This window comes from Dipodomys spectabilis, unplaced genomic scaffold, assembly GCF_019054845.1.
Source record: "Dipodomys spectabilis isolate Male_0828 unplaced genomic scaffold, ASM1905484v1 ptg000085l, whole genome shotgun sequence".
Taxonomy (NCBI): Eukaryota; Metazoa; Chordata; class Mammalia; order Rodentia; family Heteromyidae; genus Dipodomys; species Dipodomys spectabilis.
This window is the reverse complement of record NW_024870762.1, coordinates 5,302,692-5,320,548: the sequence shown is the minus strand read 5'-3', so window position 1 is coordinate 5,320,548 and position 17,857 is coordinate 5,302,692. Positions and strand designations below refer to the sequence as shown.

The 17,857-nt window shown below is 49.1% G+C and overlaps 2 protein-coding genes across 3 annotated transcripts; one reads left to right on the top strand and one right to left on the bottom strand.

Moving 5' to 3' along the window:
- Positions 1-225: 225 nt before the first annotated feature.
- Positions 226-1,955, top strand: Sapcd1 (suppressor APC domain containing 1). 2 transcript variants are annotated; one of them, XM_042684268.1, is made up of 5 exons: positions 226-409; positions 625-765; positions 1,375-1,467; positions 1,570-1,659; positions 1,739-1,955. In XM_042684268.1, exons 1-5 carry the CDS (start codon positions 296-298, stop codon positions 1,832-1,834), a joined length of 534 nt encoding a protein of 177 aa, XP_042540202.1. In that variant the 5' UTR covers positions 226-295; the 3' UTR covers positions 1,835-1,955. The 2 variants fall into 2 exon arrangements, with proteins under 2 accessions (XP_042540202.1, XP_042540201.1); XM_042684267.1 differs by having other exon boundaries at positions 1,570-1,955.
- Positions 1,956-2,188: 233 nt separating this feature from the next.
- On the bottom strand, positions 2,189-17,741 carry Vwa7 (von Willebrand factor A domain containing 7). The gene is made up of 18 exons (XM_042683902.1): positions 17,624-17,741; positions 17,466-17,518; positions 16,859-17,056; positions 16,132-16,413; positions 12,955-13,051; positions 10,846-10,956; positions 10,442-10,637; positions 10,170-10,339; positions 7,128-7,240; positions 6,771-6,887; positions 5,086-5,271; positions 4,667-4,799; positions 4,386-4,538; positions 4,184-4,276; positions 3,636-3,931; positions 3,419-3,558; positions 3,030-3,213; positions 2,189-2,930 (listed from the first exon to the last, which is right to left on the bottom strand). The coding sequence occupies exons 1-18, from the start codon at positions 17,739-17,741 to the stop codon at positions 2,760-2,762; spliced, it is 2,811 nt and encodes a 936-aa protein (XP_042539836.1). The 3' UTR covers positions 2,189-2,759.
- Between the last annotated feature and the right edge of the window lie 116 nt (positions 17,742-17,857).

The following is a 17,857-nucleotide window of genomic DNA, read 5'->3' as shown; positions in this document are numbered from 1 at the left end:
GAGGTGGCAGGAAAAGCTCAAGTGCAGAGGGTCTGCATAAACTAGCTTAGGCCCTGAGTAAAGCCTCATAATTATCCCCCAAAAACAGCAACAAAGAACAAAACAACAACAAAAAAGATCAAAGGGGGGGGGGGGAAACAGAGGGCACAAACAGAAACATCCCAGCTCAGACTTTCTGTGTAACAGAGCAGAAAGATTGAAAGACAAGGCAGAGTGGGTGCAAGGCTGGGGTGGAAGGGGCGGGAGTGGCCCTGGCTGAGCCAGTACGAGGCTCTGCCTTTCCCACCCCAGAGCCATGGGGAGCCAGGGTCCTGGTGGGCCGCCCCTGGTGCAGGTTCCCTACTCGGTTCTGCTGCTGCCACTGGAAACAAGCCGCCAAGACTCAGGAGCCCAGAGCTTCTTCCTTTGGGTAAGTTTTAGGCCAACAAGAGGACTTGGGAAGCCCCTCTCCTGTCCTCTACATTTCCATTCAACATTGAGTCTTCCTTGTTCTTCCTCTTGCCCTTCAGGTCCTCAGTGGCCAGTCTGGGCTCTAAGTTAGAGACCACACAGTTAACTCCTGAGAGAAGGCCCTGGCCCTGCGTTCTGCAGGGTGTGTCAGCCTCTACTTCTTGTCTCACTTAGTTGGAGAGGATGCAGGCCCTGGAGAGAAAACAGGACGCCCTGTGGCAGGGGCTGGAGCTACTGGAGCAAAGCCATGCCTGGTTCGAAGACCACCTAAGGGAAGCACAGCGTCAGCAGCTGCATCTGGGGGCCCTGGGGGAGGTACGGAGCTCCTCCTCTGTGTGGATGGGGTAGAAAGGGAGAGGCAGTAAATGGACATAGTCTGAGACCATTCTGGAAAGCAGAGAGTTAACGGGTAGGGATCAGGAGATGGAAGCATCATTGGAATGACAGGATGGCCCCAAGTGTTAGGTTGGAGTTCATTGTTGGAAGAGGCCAGTTTGCATTCCATTCAGAGGGAGGGTGGGGGAGTGGCCTGGGGTATTCCAATAGGGCAGGGATAGTCCAGGAAGATCCATGAGGAACAAGAGTAGGGGGGCATTGTATTATTTGGGGGGTTACAGTGTTGTGCTTGTACTAGAGCTGGTCCTGGGCTCTGTCCCTTAAGATTTTTCCATTCCAGGCCAGCCCTCTACCACTTGAGGAACACCCCCACTTCTAGCTTTTTGCTGGTTAATTGGAGATAAGAGTTTGAAAGACTTTTCTACTCAGGCTGGCTTTGAACTGCAATCCTCAGATCTTAGCCTCTTAAGTAGGTAGAATTACAGGTATGAGCCACGGGCATCTAGCTTTGATGTGGGGTGGTGACAGATGAATGGCAGATGGACTTCAAGTTTTCACCATGTTGTCAGCATCCAACACCTCCTTTAGAATTTTCTAACAGATTTGCACTCAGATTCTGGTGGCCCTCAGTTAACCCAGATTCAAAAAATGAACATGTGTTTGCAGAATCTGATTCGGAAGGTGAGTTTATTGTTTTGAGTTTAGGCTTTGGGGAGTTGATGGGACAAGAGAAAGGAGTGGGGATCAGCACTGGTTTAACAGAAAACCGCAAATCTCCCTCAGATCTCTCCAAATCCATTAAACAAGGCTAGCTCCCAGGCTACCCAGTACCAGAAGGAAAAGTCAAAGCAGCAGAATTTGTGGCAGCAACAGGTAAACTGGGGTGGTGGGAGCCCTGGCCCACGGGGCATGGGATACACGATGTGCAGTCTGTTTCTCTCCTCTTCTCCAGGCGTTGTCAAGGAAGCAGAAAGGAGTCATCCAGCCCAAGGGGGAGATAGCTGGGCCAGGCGGCTCCCAGGGGTGGAGGGGCCCTACCCTCGTGTGAACCTCCTCCACTCCTGCCCCTCGGAAGAAGGCGGCATCAGGACCTTCTCTTCTTGTTCTTGTCTTACTCCACAGCTTGATGGCTCCGGGATGTGTTACAATTAAATTCAATTTTAAATCTAGACATCTTGGTATAAAGTATATCTATCCTCTGCTCCTAAAAACTCCCACTTTTTCTCTTTCTTTCTTTCCTTTTCTTTTTTTTTTGTCAGTCGTGGGGCCTGAACTCTGGGCCTGGGCGCTGTCCCTCAGCTCTTCAGCTCAAGGCTAGTGCTCTACCACTTGAGCCACAGTGCCACTTCTGGCTTTTTCTGCTTATGTGGTGCTGAGGAATCAAACCCAGGTCCTCATGCATGCAAGGCAAGCACTCTACCAGTGAGCCACCTTCCAGCCCCTCATTTTTTCTTCTTGATGCCTTGATTTTTACCTATTCTACATGCAAAAACATGTGCAGGAAGAAGAATTTATCCAGAATCCTTCCATGGAGAAGACATGTTCACTGAGGCCATCCTTTTGTAATCCCCCCCCACCCAGCCTGTAAAGAACACTTCCTAGTGCCTTGCTCCCCCTTCTAGCCCTAGACTGCTCCCCATGTGTCTTCCTTTACCTGAGTCTGGAAGAGCATGACGCCTTAGTGGAAAAAGGTATTCAGGAGAAAAGGCATTTTCTCAAAAAAAAAAAAAAAAAAAAAGAAAAGTTTTTGATTTGGTCTTCATAAAGGTTAGTTAGGGAAGGTGCACTATGGGAAATCCATTGCACTCTATCCCAGATCTATGTCCCAGGTCTTAAGAAAGAACAGAGACAAGTCTGCCAGAAGGAAAACCCTGATCCCCGCTAGAAGAGAGAACCCTGAAGCTTATGTGACCCTCTCACCCATGGGACAACTTGAACACAGTACTGGACACGCACTCCCTCTAAGGGTTGTGTTACCAGGAGGCCAAGCATAGCAGAAACAGCACCTCTGCAACTATATCCCACTGAGAACTGCCCATTCCTCTCCCAGCCCTTCCCTGAGTCACCAAGGTGGAGGGATGAGGCAGAGGCTTAGCCGAAGGAAGGACAGGACTGGATTCCGAGGCAGCGGCAGCAAGCTGATCCTGGGGGACAGAGGGAGCAGGTCAAGGTGTGCTAGAGCTGTCCTGAAGTAGCCCTCTATTTGCCTAGACTCTCATGAGGCCAAAAGTGGGGTACCTCACCTGCTCTGCTGGATCTAGTACCAGGAGCCGGAGGAAGGCATGGGTCGGGGGCACTGGGCTGGCTCCTGGGCCTGCCGCACTCATCGCAGTCACCGTCACCATCACCACGGAATTCGGGGCTGCTGAGTCTGGGACCTCCAGCCACAGGCGCCCTGAGGCTGACTCATTCAGTCCCAGGTGAGTCCTGGAGAGTGAATTCCAACTCTTAGAACCCAGAGCCAAGGGGCAAAGCCAAGCGAAGGGGCCTGAGAGGGTCAATGGACTCTTCCCTTTGAGGGTCAATGGGAAGGGGACAAAGGCAGGACTTAGGATAAGGGCCTGGGCCCAAGCCCTGCGCCCTCCAACACATGGTAGGGGTCAGAACCAGCAAGAAGAATCAGAGCACTCACCTGGTCAGGTTGGAGGTGATGGCAAAACTGGGGTTGACAGATATCTGAAGATCAAGATCCTGAGGGCTGGAGAAGCTGGAGACGTGGAGACTCAGCGGGGCCTTGCTGCCTGGGACCAAGAAGTCTGGAGGGCCGTTCAGCTGTGGGAAAGTGGCGGTCGGGAGAGGGGTTATCCCGGAGCTCTCCAGCCTGCCCCTTCCTTCCCCTTGTGCCTCACCTCCAGAAGCACTGGGGCCACAGTACAAGGCTGGGGTGCAGCCCTGTGCAGGCTCTGTCCCTCTCCATTCTGGCCAATAAGTTCAAGGGAAAAGGGGTGCGAGGTGGGCAGTAGAGTGGGTGGCAACGAGGCTGTGAGGAGGCCTTGCTCCGGGGGTCCAACAGGCTCCAAGGACACCCGGCCCAGCTCAGTGCCCTCTGGGACCCTTCGGAGAACAGCGTGGGAGAAGTGTGCATCACTAAGGTTACTTCTGGGGTCCAGCCCTGTCACTTCCACCAGCAGCTGGGTCCGGAGACCTGAGAAAGTGGACAGGAAGAGGGGGAGATCCTGAGACACAGGGAGAAGAGAATGAATGGCTACATCTTGAAGTGGGTGATGGTTATGTGGAAGTATTATATGAAATCCATCAAGCTGGACACTCCAGTGCTCTTTACTAAAAAAGATGCATGCAAATACATATATGGATGTACATACACTTATAGATATGTGCGCACATGTAACAGGCATACATAGAAAGAGCTAGGGGAGGGTGGTCAGGGAAGAGGTACCTGCAACTGGCTGAGTCAGGGGGTAGAAGCCAGGATGAGGTCCGTCATCCACGGGGATCCCAAAATAGAAGAGGAAGTCCAGGGAAGTCTGGGCTAAGGAGGGCCGAGGCAGTCAGAGACCTTCCTTGGAAGATGTGGGCCAAAAATGCTCTGTGAGGCCTAACTGTCCCCTTTCCCTTCCCAGGAACATCTTCCTCCTTACCTTGCACCCTCACCCGGGGAGTGCCCTTAGCTGCCATCTTGATCTCCCAAGTCCCTGTCTGTGGGGGGTCGGTCATGGTCACCATCCAGAACTGCCCAAAGCGGTGAGTGTGACCCAGAGGGCCTATGCCTTCCTCCTGGCTTTGAGAGACCCCTGGAGATGGGGACCAGGCATTGTCATGTGAAGCAATTCATTTCCCTTAGCACATCCCACCTCTTGTTTTCCATTCTCCAATCGCCATTTTTTCTTCTATGCCCTGCCTCACACACACACAGACGTACCTGAAGGGCTCTTAATCCAGAAGCTGCTAATTTCCCCGTGCATCCGCACTGTGAGCTTGTGAAGCAGCCCGTCCACGTGGAACACAAGCGTCCTCCCAGGTACCACGACAGGAGGCTCCAGGGGAACAGTCACCTTGAGGGACAGGCAGGACCACAGAGCGGAGGAGAAAGCAAGTTTAGAAGAAGAGGGGTGAGACTTCCTGTCTTATTCCTGAGGGGATAGGGGACCCAAAGTGGAAGAAAAGTTGATTGAGTTGAAAGAGCATTTTGGCAGGTGGATAGCCATGAGTCTCAGAGAAAGAACGAGAAACTTCCTTTCCCATTCTTCTGTCCAACGGGCCACAGAGCCACCCTTTCTCCTTTAAGACACATCCAGCATCCCTCAGAGATGAGGGCCCCAGCCTCTGGCCTTCACTTACCAGAGTAGCTGTGCTCTCGCCAATAATGGTTGCCACGTCCTGGATGTGCTGGTCTTTGGTGAAAATCACCTCTCCTCCTGATGCCCGTGCCACTGCTTCGTATGGCTCAAAGCGCAGGGGAGATAAGACCTCCCGACGAGCTCGCCCCTGAACTCTTGATGGGTCTTCAGTCACCAAGAATGTCACCTGAGGCCAACAGTGGCATCCAATATACAAGCATAAGTGAGGACCCCTTCTGCTCAAGCTTTCTGTGATTAGTGATAGGGTCTGTCTATCTCTGGCTGCTATGGCAGGTCTCTCAGGGACAAACCCCTGGCCCTCAGTTAGGAGCTGATTTCCTCCTTGTAACTGTTATTACTTAACAGAAGAGTGCTGACGACGACTTTCCTTTTTTTTTTCTGCTAGACCTGGGGCTTGAACTAAGAGCCTGGGCTCTGTCCTTTAGCCTTTCTGTCCTCAAGGTTAATAACACTCTACCATAAAGCCACAGTGCTACTTCCAGCTGCATCTGAGTAGTTTATTGGAGATAAGAGTCTCACGGACTTTCCTGCCTGGGGTTGGCTTTTAACCATGATCCTCAGATCTGAACCTCCTGAGTAGCAACGATTACAGGTGTGAGCCACCAGCACCTGGCTCTTTCCTTGTTCTTTGAAGAGTTTATTGGGTAGATTCAAATATGGATTCAGACCAGACCTGTAATGCTAGCTTCTAGAAAGCCAAGACCTAAGGATCTCAGTTTGAACTCAGCCCAACTCTGTGAAAATCTTATCTCCAAATAATGGGCAAAAAGCTGGAAGTGAAGGGGCTGGGAAGGTGGCTCAGTGGTAGAGCGCTTGCCTTGCATGCCTGAGGCCCTGGGTTCGATTCCTCAGCACCACATAAGCAAAAAGAAAAAAGCCGGAAGTGACGCTGTGGCTCAAGTGGTAGAGTGCTAGCCTTGAGCTGAAGAGCTGAGGGGACAGCGTCCAGGCCCAGAGTTCAGGCCCCATGACCGGACCCCCCCCCCCCCCGCCAAAAAAAAAAAAAAAGAGTAAGAAGACCTGAGTTCAAGCCCCAGTACTGGCACAACAACAACAACAAAACGAAAGCAACAATAAACAAAAAAACAAGCCAAGCGCTGATGGCTTACACCTGTGACCTAGCCACTAAGGATTACAGTTCAAAGTGAGCCTGGGTAGGAAAGTCTGTGACTCTCACTTGCAATTAACTACTACAAAACCAGAAAAGCAGGAGAGTGCTAGCCTTGAACAAAAGAGCACAGGCCCTGAGTTCAAGCCCAATGACCAACAACAACAAAAAAGAAACAAACAAATACATTCAGCATCATTCAGGTTAAAACTTCCATTCTTTTTTTTTTGTTTTGTTTTGGTTGGTCGTGGGCTTGAACTCTGGGCCTGGGCACCGTCCCTCAGCTCTTCAGCTTAAGGTTAGTGCTCTACCACTTGAGCCGCAGCACCACTTCCAGCTTTTTTTATGTGATGCTGAGGAATCGAACCCAGGTCCTCATGCATGCAAGGCAAGCACTCTACCACTGAGCCAACTTCCCAGCCCAGAGACTTCCATTCTTGACTATTGTTAAAGTTCTATCTGGTTTGACCATCATGGTGTGGTGTGACATTAATAAGACTGCAGTGTTTCCTATCTTGAGGAAGCTAATACTGGGTCTCCCACCGGCTGTTGCTTACCCTGCAGCGCCGCTCCTGAGCCAGGGATTCCACCCGGTTGGTGAGAAAAGCATCCTTTGGGGAGGCATCAGTAAAGACAAAGATGTCTGAGAGTGGAGGTGTGTGCAGCAGGGCTAGCTGGAAGAAAAGAAAATGAGTGATGTTTAAAAATGGTGGAGGCAGAGGAGTGGATAGAACCAGAGAGGGCAGATTAGAAAAGAATATGGCCCTGAAATCCTGGTGTGATGCTAGCAGAACTAAGATGTGAAGGAGTGGATGTGAAGTGGAAGAGGGGAAGGGTGTCTAGGTCTAACTCCCCCTGGTGGCAAAACCTGGAAAAGGCATGATAGAGAGAAGAGGAATAGAAGGGGGTCAAACCTCCAAGGCAGACAGGCACATCTCAGGCTCATCTCCACCCCCCAAGGCGTGGATCTCATTGAGTTGCTGCCAAAAGCTATCAGGATCACTGGTTGTAAAGACAGGTCCAAACCCTGGGCAAAGGGAAAGAGGGTTGAAATGAATGAGGACAATGTATCCCATGTTCCTACCCCAGTCCCAAGGTGGACAAATATTGAAATAAGAGTCTATGTTTAGCACAACTCAACTTCTGGAAAAAAAAGTCTCTTTATTTTTATAATTATGTTTCTCCTTTTATACCTCAGGCATGGCTGATGCCCCTGGTGAGAAAGTGAACCTCCATTCCCCTAAAAAATGGTGGCACTTCCTGTGATCCTGAGGAATTATTTTTATTCAGTATATGTGCTTGTATAAAAAACTACTAGGGCCAGACACTGGTGGCTCACGCCTGTAATCCTAGCTACTCAGGAGGTTTGAGATCTGAGGATCACAATTCCAGGCTGGGCAAGAAAGTCCCCGAGACTCTTATCTCCAAATAACCACCAGAAAACTGGAAGTGTGTGCTATGACTCAATGTGGTAGAGCATTAGCCTTGAGAAGAAAAGCTCAGGGACAGTGCCCAGGTCTTGAGTTCAAGCTCCAGGACTAGCAGAAAAACAAAAGAAAACAACAACAACAGAAAACAACTAGGCCCTCAGTTTCCTAATTAAAAAAGAGCCAGAGAAAGTAACAGTGCTTGGACAAAACAAGTAGAATAATGAACACTGCCGCGGACCGGGTTCTGTCGGGACAACGGAGGATACCTAAGGGAGGAACCTGGAATAGGATGGGGAGATGGCAAACAGACAACTCACACACATTAGGAGTGGATGCTGAGTGCTGAGTGCGATTTAATGCAGAGGATAACAAACTTTTATAGCAAAAGTCTCCATAAGAAAGGGCAAAAGGTTACATAATCTTGCTGCAGGGCTTCATTCTAGGGTGGTCACCAGCTGGTCGCCTGATAGGCACTTGTTTCCGGCTTATCTCTAAGAAATATAATGGGTTTCGTTCGATGTTTGTCACCATCTAACCATTACCTTATTTCTATAGAGGCCTTAATTGTCCCATAAGATCTTTCCTGTTCCTTCTTTAATAGTAAGGTCACGGAGGCCTAGATCTAGCAAGTCTCTTAGTAAATGAAAAAGAGTAACAGGAAGTTCTTTCTCCTAAGTAGTTATCTCAGCAATTGCCATACATTCTTTCTGTTCTAGCTGAGCCTACAGCTTCTTGCAAATCTCTTACAAACAATTCCTTCTGCTGAAATGACTTCGTGAAACCCCCAATACTTTTATATTTACTTATAACTTGTCTACTAACCTCCATAAGAGGGGTTTCCAGGGTAGCACTTAACTCTGGTGAGTTAGTCATATTTTTAAGACACTCATCAGATATTGGAGTCGTCAACACTCTTAAGAAAAAAAAGAGCTTTGAATAAGGGAACGTTGACAATGAGTAAGTACAAAGAGCAGTAGAAACAGTAAAAGATTAATAGGCACTCTTATACAATGAAGAAAAGAAAGGCAGAAACACATCTTTCCCATGGGTTTTGCCAGCCTTTCCAGGAGTAGGCCTCTTAGAAGCCCTATTCTCCGAGGTAGACTTCGGTGAAGTCCCAAAACTTGCAGATAGGTTTCTGTAAAGCCCCATACTCTGAGGTAGACTTCGGTGAAGTCCCAAAACTCAGAGATAGGTCTCTGAAGCCCCTTTCTTAGGTCTGATAGATGGTTTCCCATGCTAAGCAGACTCCACTGGAGTCGGCGTGGCAGAACACCACGCTAAAATGTTATCTATGTCATTATCAGACTTCAAAAACAAAACAAAACTGGGCCTCACTATATAGCATAAACTGGCCTGAAACTGGAGATCCTCCCATCTCATTCTCCCAAGTACTAGTATTATAGGCAAGAGCCTATATATCCAGGTCTATAGGATCTAGAAGACAAGATTAACTCAAACTTTCCTTTCCTTTAGGGATTCTTATTCCAGGAGGCATTTTATTTGATTACCATTTCAATCATGGGAATGAGGCAGATAAAAGCAAGGACTGACTCATTTATTGGATGATGAGATTAAGTCAAAGAAAAGTGAAATGGCAAACCCAAGGACACATAATAAGACTGGTAGGCCCATACATTACATCACTAGGAAAGAATACAAGTCGCTACCTCACACATTTCCCTGAGAAACAGAGCCACTAACCTTAACCTTCATTCTGATCTCTGCCTACATGAAATGAAGAGTGAAAGTAGTCTATTAAAGCTAGACACTGGTGGCTTACTCCTGTAATCCCACCTACTAAGAAGGTTGAGATTTGAGGATCAAGATTTGAATGAAGCCAGCCTGAGGGGAAAAAAAGTCAATGAGACTCTTTTTTTCCAATTAATCAGCAAAAAGTGGGAAGTGGAGGTATAGATCAAGTGGAGGACCCACCATCCTTAAGCAGAAAAAAACAAGTGGGAGTGTGAAGCCCAGAGTTCAAGCACCAATTCCAACATGAAGAAAAGATAGGAGAGAGGAGAGAAGAAAGAAAAGAGAGGAAAAGATGGTTGATTAGTATAGAAATCTAAGAAAGCAGAGGCCATGCACCTGAGCAAGAGTCAGTCATGCATTAGACTTTTAGAAAGTGCTGCCATTTTACAAACAGTACTAGAGGCTTCTTGTTTTTTGTTTGTTTTTTATTTCTGTCCTGGGCTTGAACTCTGGGCCTGGGCTCTGTCCCAGAGCTTTTGTGCTCAAGGCTAGTGCTCTACCACTTGAGCTTCAGTAACACTTCTGGTTTTCTGGTGGTTTATTGGAGATAAGAGTTTCCAGACTTTCCTGTCCAGGCTGGCTTTGAACCATCATCCTCAAATCTCAGCCTCCAGAGTAGCTAGGGTTACAGATGTGAGCCACCAGTGCCCAGTGAGGCTCACTCACCATTTTCTTGAGGAAGTAGAGCTATGAGACCACTTCTTCCCCTGAGGCCTTTACCCCTTGCCCTGGACTTTCCTTCCCTCTTTGTCCTGGCCAGATCCCAGGTACCTGGATCATGGAAAGGCACCAGGACGTAGTGGTTGGGCTCCATGGGGCTGCCGCGTCGCTGCTCCACAATGTGGCGAGTCTGGATTTTGGCAGCGTTGATCTCCTCCCCCATGCTGCCTGTGGTGTCCAGGACAAAGCTCAGACTGGAGGCTGGGGTGATGTCCAGAAGCCTAGGAAGCAGGCCAGACACACAGCGAAGAAGACACATTGGATCCCTGCCCAGTTTCTCATTTCCACCAGGAACATCAACTCATCTCAAAGAGGCCAGTCACCTGGAGAAACCGTTGTCTCCCAGGCGGCTTCGGAGGAGATTGAAAGCTTGGATGGTGGACAACAGGGCCAGGTTTGCAGCCTGTGGGTGGAACATGTGGTGTGGGGAGAAGCTGGGCGAGGTGCTGTCCTTGTTGATGCCTCCGCGGGGTGGCTGGGTGCGGCTCTCATCCAATCTGCCCCCGTGGCTACATTTCCCTGGGTTGAGGAAAGAGATGTAGACCAATGGAGATCACCGAACACGGCCTCCTCTCTGGGCCTTCTCGTCCACCCACCCCACTGCCAATAGCCTCTCGTTCTGGTGATAATATGGTAAATGGGACAAAGGCTCAAGGACTGAGATACTGTATAAGTAATGAAAGAAAGTGAGTCTCCTCTTGTTCCAGGGAGACTTCCTGACAGGTACCTGGAGGTTTAGGGGGATGCGTTCCAAAGTAGCCAGACGTAAGAAGTGTGACGGTCAGCAAATTGTTAGGGCAGCTCAGCTCTGAACAATCAGAACAGGTAATAGCACGGGCTGGAAAGAAAGGGCAGAGCTGGAATCAAAACCTTGGTTGAACCGGGCACTGGTGGCTCACTCCTGTAATCCTAGTGAGTCAAGAGGCTGAGATCTGAAGATTGCTGTTTGAAGCTAGCCTAGGCAGGAAAGTCTGTGAGACTCTTATCTCCAATTAACCACTAGAAAACCAGAAGTGGCACTGTGGCTCAAGTGATGGAGTGCTAGCCTTGAGCACAAAGAGGCTCAGGGACAGCGCCCAGGCCGAGGTCAAGCCCCACAACTGACAAAAAATAAATGAACAAAGAAAAAAAAAATACTTGGCCATCTCTAGACTTTTATTTTTGTCCACCAATTACCGATTTCTTCAGATTTTACTATGAGCTGGAACAAGGAGGAAGTCCACAGGAACCCTGATCTGCCTCACTGGTTATTGGGCTGGCAGCAGGAATGGGTGTTTAAGATTGTGGTAATAAGCCGGGCTCCAGTGGCTCACGCCTGTAATCCTAGCTACTAAGGAGGCTGAGATCTGAGGATCCGCAGTTTAAAGCCAGCACGGGCAGGAAAGTTCGTGAGACTCTTACCTCCAATAAAACACTCAGAAAACCGGAAGTGGCCCTGTGGCTCAAGTGGTAGAGCGCTGGCCTTGAGCTGAAGAGCTCAGGGACAGAGCCTAGGCCCAGAGTTCAAGCCCCACTACCGACAAAAAAAAAGGGGGGGGGGGGGCCTGAGAAGGTGGCTCAGTGGTAGAGCGCTTGCCTTGCATGCCTGAGGCCCTGGGTTTGATTCCTCAGCACCACATAAGCAAAAAGAAAAAAGCTGGGGCTGGGAAGGTGGCTCAGTGGTAGAGTGCTTGCCTTGCATGCATGAGGCCCTGGGTTCGATTCCTCAGCACCACATAAACAGAAAAAGCCAGAAGTGGCGCTGTGGCTCAAGTGGTAGAGTGCTAGCCTTGAGCTGAAGAGCTGAGAGACAGCGCCTAGGCCCAGAGTTCAGGTCCACGACCAGCAAAAAAAATAAAAAATAAAAATAAATAAATAAAAATTTTAAAAAAAAGAAAAGAAAAAAGCCGGAAGTGGCGTTGTGGCTCAAGAGGTAGAGCACTAGCCTTGAGCTGAGGGACAGTGCCTAGGCCCAGAGTTCAAGCCCCACAGCCGGAAATTCCCCCCCTCTCCCCTACCCCCCCCCCCCCCCCCCGCAAAAAAAAAAAGATGGTGGTATTAAACCGAGGAAGAGACAAGTGTAGAAGTGTAGTGGCACATTTCTGTAATCCCAGCACTCAGGAGACAGTGGCTCACACCTATAATCCTACCTACTCAGGAGGCTGAGATTTGAGGATTAGAGTTCAAAATCAGTCCAAGCAGGAAATCAGGAAACCACGAGAAAACCAGAAGTGGCACTGTGGCTCAAGTGGTAGAGCACTTACCTTGAGCTGAACCACTCAGCGACAGTGCCCAGGTACCACAACTGACCAAAAAAAAAAAAAGGTCTCACAAACGTTCCTGCTTCAGGCTGGCTTTGAACTGTGATCCTCAGATCTCAGCCTCCTGAGTAGCTAGGATTACAGGTATGAGCCCCTGGGTGTCCAGCTCTGTGAGACTCTTATCTCCAATTAACCACCAGAAAACTGGAAATCGTGCTGTGGCTTAAGTGGAAGAGCACTAGCCTTGAGCTAAAGAGCTCAGGGACAGCATCCCGAATTCAAGCCCCATGACTGACCCCCCAAAAAAGAAAAAGAAAACAGAAGCAGCTTCCAGGGACCTGAGTTAACCGGGAGGATAGGAGGACTGTGGGAAGCAGTTGTGAGCCGGCTCTGAGGGCTGGAGACCTGATCTTGGCTGTTACTCCCTGCATTGTGCTGGGGAGGCCAGGGGGCTGCCTAATTGGATTGAGGGACCACATAGTCCTCACAGAGATGAATGGACAGCTCATGGAACCTCAGGGAATGACACCTCAGGTAGGCTGGAGGAGGTAAACGGTTCCTTGGGATTTCTCCTTACTCTGGGCTCATGGTCATACCTGGTGCCACAGTCCAGAGTGTCTTCGTTGGCCCAAGGAGGTAAGGATGTGGCTCCTGTATCCCCAGCTCTACCCAGTTGGTGTGACTGTAGAAATCCTGGTCCCAGAAGAAAGAAAGAAAAAAAAAATAAGGCACTTACTTGTCTGATGTAGTTAATCACCAGTCCTAACGTGCCACTCCTTTAAATTCCTACCCAGAAAGTCTTCTCCACTCCCTGCTTCTGTCAGACACCTTGAATCCACGTCGCTACCACAGCTCTCTCTATTGCCAGAACAGAGATATACCCATGTGGGAAATTGGGAAATGTTTTATCTTGGAGACTAAATCAAAAGCCTCTCAGTACCCACTTCTCCAGGGTCCTGCAGGTGATTGAGCCAAATCCCCACCTCGCCCATCTTATCACCTTTCTCTCCCCACTCCCTCTTCTGCAGCTCCAGTGGTCTCCTGTTGGGATATTCTTGGATGAGGGACTTTAAAAGCATAGGACAGCCAGGTGCTGGTGGCTCACGCCTGTAATCCTAGCTATTCAGGAGGCTGAGATCTGAGGATTGTGGTTAGAAGCCAGCCTGGGCAAGAAAGTCCATGAGACGTTTATCTCCAATTAACCACCAGAAAACCAGAAGTGGCACTGTGGCTCAAAGTGGTAGAGTGCTATCCTTGAGTAAAAAAGCTCAGTGATAGTGCTCAGGCCCTGAGTTCAAGCCCATGACGGAAAAAAAAAAAAGCTCAGGGTAAGCCAGGCTCAAAGACACAAATGATGCACATATGCAGAAGCTAGACCTAAAATACACTTGGACATGATAAAGTATGCAGGACTCTAGGCATTCACAAACTGAAAGACCAAAGGATACTCTTAGGAAAGGAACACACAAGTGCAATTCTTATATGCCACTTGATCATATAAAATAACATTCATCAAAATGAGCTCCAGGAAATGGAAATAAGAGGTTTTTTTCTTTTTTGTTTTTCTTTTCTTTTCTTCTTGTCTTGTTTGTTCATTTTTCTGTCTTTGGGAGAGTAAGAGGAAAGCACAGAAATAGAAGGACAAAAGATAAACAAATGCAGCACTGGTACTAGACACTATGTTGAAAATAAACTATACAACTTATAGGTAGGGATGTCAGGGAAAAACTGGGAGAGAACAAGGGAAAGAGTGACATTGTCCAAAAAGAAATGTACTCTTTACCTGACTTATGTAACTATAGCCCCTCTGTACATCACCTTTATAATAACAATATAAAAAATTAAAAAAAAAAAACTCAGAGACATTTCCCAGGACCCAGGAAATGAAGAACAAAAACAAAAAAAAAACATGGGACATGTTTTTCCAAAGAACCATCTGACATGTCAGCAGTGTTCCTGGTCTCAACAATTATCACACGCAATGACCCATGAGATGTGAAAAACACAAGATTGCCACGTACTGGTGGATCACACAATCCTAGCTACTCAGGAGTCTGAGACCTGAGGATTGTGGTTCGAAGCCAGCCAGGCAGGAAAGTCTGTGAGACTCTTATCTCCAATTAACCATAGAAAAAGCCAGAAGTGGAGCTGTGGCTCAAGTGGTAGAGCTCTAGCCTTAAGCAAAAAGAAGGTCGGAGACAGTGCCCAGGCCCAGAGTTCAGGCCCAAGGACTAGGAAAACAAATAACAAAAAACATGGGACATGTTTTTCCAAAGAATGACTGTCATGTCAGCAGAGTTCCTGATTGACCTCAACAATTATCACATGCGATGATCCATGAGACCTGAAAAAATAGCTTGCCAGGTGCTGGTGGCTTAGAGCTATAATCCTAGCTACTCAGGATGCTGAGACCTGAGGATCTTGGTTCATAGCCAGCCTGGGCAGGAATATCCATAAGAGTCTCAACTCCAATTAAACACCAAAAAGTAGAGCTGTAGCTCAAGTGGTAGGGTGCTAGCCTTAAGCAAAAAAGCTAAAGGACAGGGCCCAGGCTTTGAGTTCAAGCCCCAGGACCAGTAAAATAACAACCACCAAAAAAAAAAAAAAAAAAGAAAAAACCAACACACATAGATTCCCCATGACCTAAAAGAAAGTTTAAGGTACAGCTTCATTGTAAGACTCAACGTCTACAAAACTACTTTAAAAAGCCATAAGAGGGCTGGGAAGGTGGCTCAGTGGTAGAGTGCTTGCCTTGCAAGCCTGAGGCCCTGGGTTCGATTCCTCAGCACCATATAAGCAAAAAGAAAAAAAGCTGGAAGTGGCGCTGTGGCTCAAGTGGTAGAGCGCTAGCCTTGAGCTGAAGAGCTGAGGGACAGCGCCCAGGCCCAGAGTTCAGGCCCCACAACCGGACCCAAAAAAAAAAAAAAAAGCCATAAGAAACACTATAGTTCCTTTTTTTTTTTTTTTTTTTTTTTGTGGGTTGTGGGGCTTGAACTCTGGGCTTGGGCGCTGTCCCTCAGCTGTTCAGCTCAAGGCAAACGCGAGCCACATCACCACTTCCAGTTTTCTAGTGGTTTATTGGAAATAAGAGTCTCACAACGTTTCCTGCCCGGGTTGGCTTTGAACTGTGATCCTCAGATCTCAGCCTCCTGAGTAGCTAGGATTACAGGCATGAGCCACTGGCACTGGGCTCACTACAGCTCCTTTACACCAGAAATGGTCCATTTTACCTCCACTCAATTTGTCCTATCATTTCTAAATGACTCCATGTTCTTGACCACATACATGGTGTATACATACATATATATGTACACATCTGAAGAAAGCGAGGAGGGGGACACAGAATCAGAGGGAAACAGGGAAAATATACAACAGAGGGGCCCATCAGCTGCACTGGACATGGATGAAAACAAACTAAGCGACTCAAGGGCAGCAATGGGAGGGAGGGAGTGAGAGGGAAAGAGGGGACAGCTGACACTAAGCAAAGGAAAGCAAATGCACATATCACCCGATGGGGAAGAAAGAGTTGTACTGTCATAGAATTCACAAACATTATAGACCATGATAGTGACAATTTGCCTTGTGAAGGTTAAAATGTGTTTGTGACTTTAAGTATCACTATCTCACAATACTGTGAAATTGGTAAAATGTATGTAATCATTTAATCTCAATAAAACATTATTTTTAAAAAAAAGGTCCATTCTGGGGGGAATTAAGGAGGCATCATAACGTTTAGGACAGACCCCTCTTGCTATTACTCCCATTCTTCTCACCTGTAATGCATGAAGTGCAGCGCCCAGGCGCTGGCGGGCCAGAGTGTAGTCATGGGCTCTGGCTGCCACCACCGTTTCCTGCAGAGCCTCGGTCATGCGTGTGCGTCCCTGGTCCAGCCGTTCAGCATCAAAGTGCAGGTCAGGGTCATTCTTGGTATTTGGCAAGAAGTCCTGGGCTGCATTGGCCCGTGACACCTCACGTAAGGCCGCTCGGAACTGCCGGGAAGTATACTCAGGTCCAAAGTAGGCAGCAAAGAGGTGGTCAGTGATGATGGTTTTGCCCTGACACAAGTGGAGGGATAGGGGATTCCATCATTGCTCACATCATCACCTTAGCAACTAATACTCAAGTATGGATGGACTCAAGGGTACCCCACAAGGGAGGGGTGCATCTGGACCTTTCTTTTTTTGTCAGTCATGGGGCCTGAACTCGGCCTGGACGCTGTCCCTCAGCTCTTCAGCTCAAGGCTAGCGCTCTACCACTTGAGCCACAGCACCACTTCCGGCTTTTTTCTGCTTATGTGGTGCTGAGGAATCGAACCTAGGGCCTCATGCATGCAAGGCAAGCACTCTACCACTGAGCCACCTTCCCAGCCCCGCATCTGGATCTTTCTGAGGAGGAGGCACTCCTGATTTCAGGACCAGGACTACTGGGCATTGTTGCTATTAGGAGTTGGGCTGGAGTGGGAAAGAGGGGGTCCAAAGATGGGTGGCTAGGAATGCTCACCAGAAAGTCTTCTAGACGAAGGGGTGGCCGGTCAGGGAGTGGATGCTCCAGGAAGAGCTGTAGGGTGACATTAAGTGCTGCCTCCTCAGTCATGTGCTGGTGGCTGATGGAGTCAGGGGCAGCCATGAGGTTCCAGACATTGGTTAAGAAGGCAGATGTAGGGGGCAGCAGCAGCTGCAGCAGAAGCAGGGTTGAGGGCTGAAGGGCCCCGGTAAGACAGGGGCGCTTCCACCGAGAGCAAGGCTGAGACATGGACCTGGGGGACAGAAGGCTCTCAAGGGAGAAGGAATCAGTGGCCGATTCCAGGGCAGGCCCTGTTTTGTTTGTCCCCAAGGCACCTGTTTTGGCAGACTCTGGCTTTGTCTCAGATACATTTATTCCAGCCTGGTTCCCCGCACTGTCCCACTGAGTCACCCTGCCCACCTGAGGGCCTTACCAGGCCAATAAGGACACACACGCCCTAACTACCTGAGGGCCTTACCAGGCCAATAAGGATATTACCTGTCTAAGACTCCTCCTCCCAGGCCTCCCTCATTCCAGGAGTCCCCAATGTTCCCAGGGACCCCCTTATACATAGGATATGGGTTCCCCTCAGCTTCTCTCCTACCTGGTTGCTGGGTCTCCTGGTCAGGGCTGGCTGAGGCTTGGCATCACAGGGCACTTAGGTCAGAGTTATAATTAACTGAACCTCAATGTGGGGGGGAGGGAAGCCCCAGCAAGGGGGCAGGCAAGACAGGTGGCCCCTGGCCCTCCATTCATGCCCACCCAGGACCACAAGCAGCAGGCTGCACAGGATGACACCAGGGCGGGCCTCCGGGCAGTGGTGCAGTGCCGAGGTGAGGAGGGCTGGGGAGGAAAAAGGGAGGGAGCGGCACAGCAGCATGACTCAGGCCTGGCACAGTGCCAGGGACAGACCCAGACAGACGCATCCCTCTACCAGCACCCGGTGCCTGGCTCAGGGCCTGCAGCGCTCCAGAGGGGCACACCGGCAGCTCTGAG

Coding starts and splice junctions, on each gene's coding strand:
- Vwa7 (XM_042683902.1), bottom strand. CDS start 17,741: ATGCTGCTGTGCCGCTCCCTCCCTTTTTCCTCCCCAGCCCTCCTCACC. Junction 17,057..17,465: donor CCAGGAGACCCAGCAACCAG/GTAGGAGAGAAG, acceptor GGGGCCCTTCAG/CCCTCAACCCTGCTTCTGCT. Junction 4,277..4,385: donor TCCCCGGGTGAGGGTGCAAG/GTAAGGAGGAAG, acceptor GGCCCTCCTTAG/CCCAGACTTCCCTGGACTTC.
- Sapcd1 (XM_042684267.1), top strand. CDS start 296: ATGGGGAGCCAGGGTCCTGGTGGGCCGCCCCTGGTGCAGGTTCCCTAC. Junction 410..624: donor CCCAGAGCTTCTTCCTTTGG/GTAAGTTTTAGG, acceptor TGTCTCACTTAG/TTGGAGAGGATGCAGGCCCT. Junction 1,468..1,569: donor TGCAGAATCTGATTCGGAAG/GTGAGTTTATTG, acceptor AATCTCCCTCAG/ATCTCTCCAAATCCATTAAA.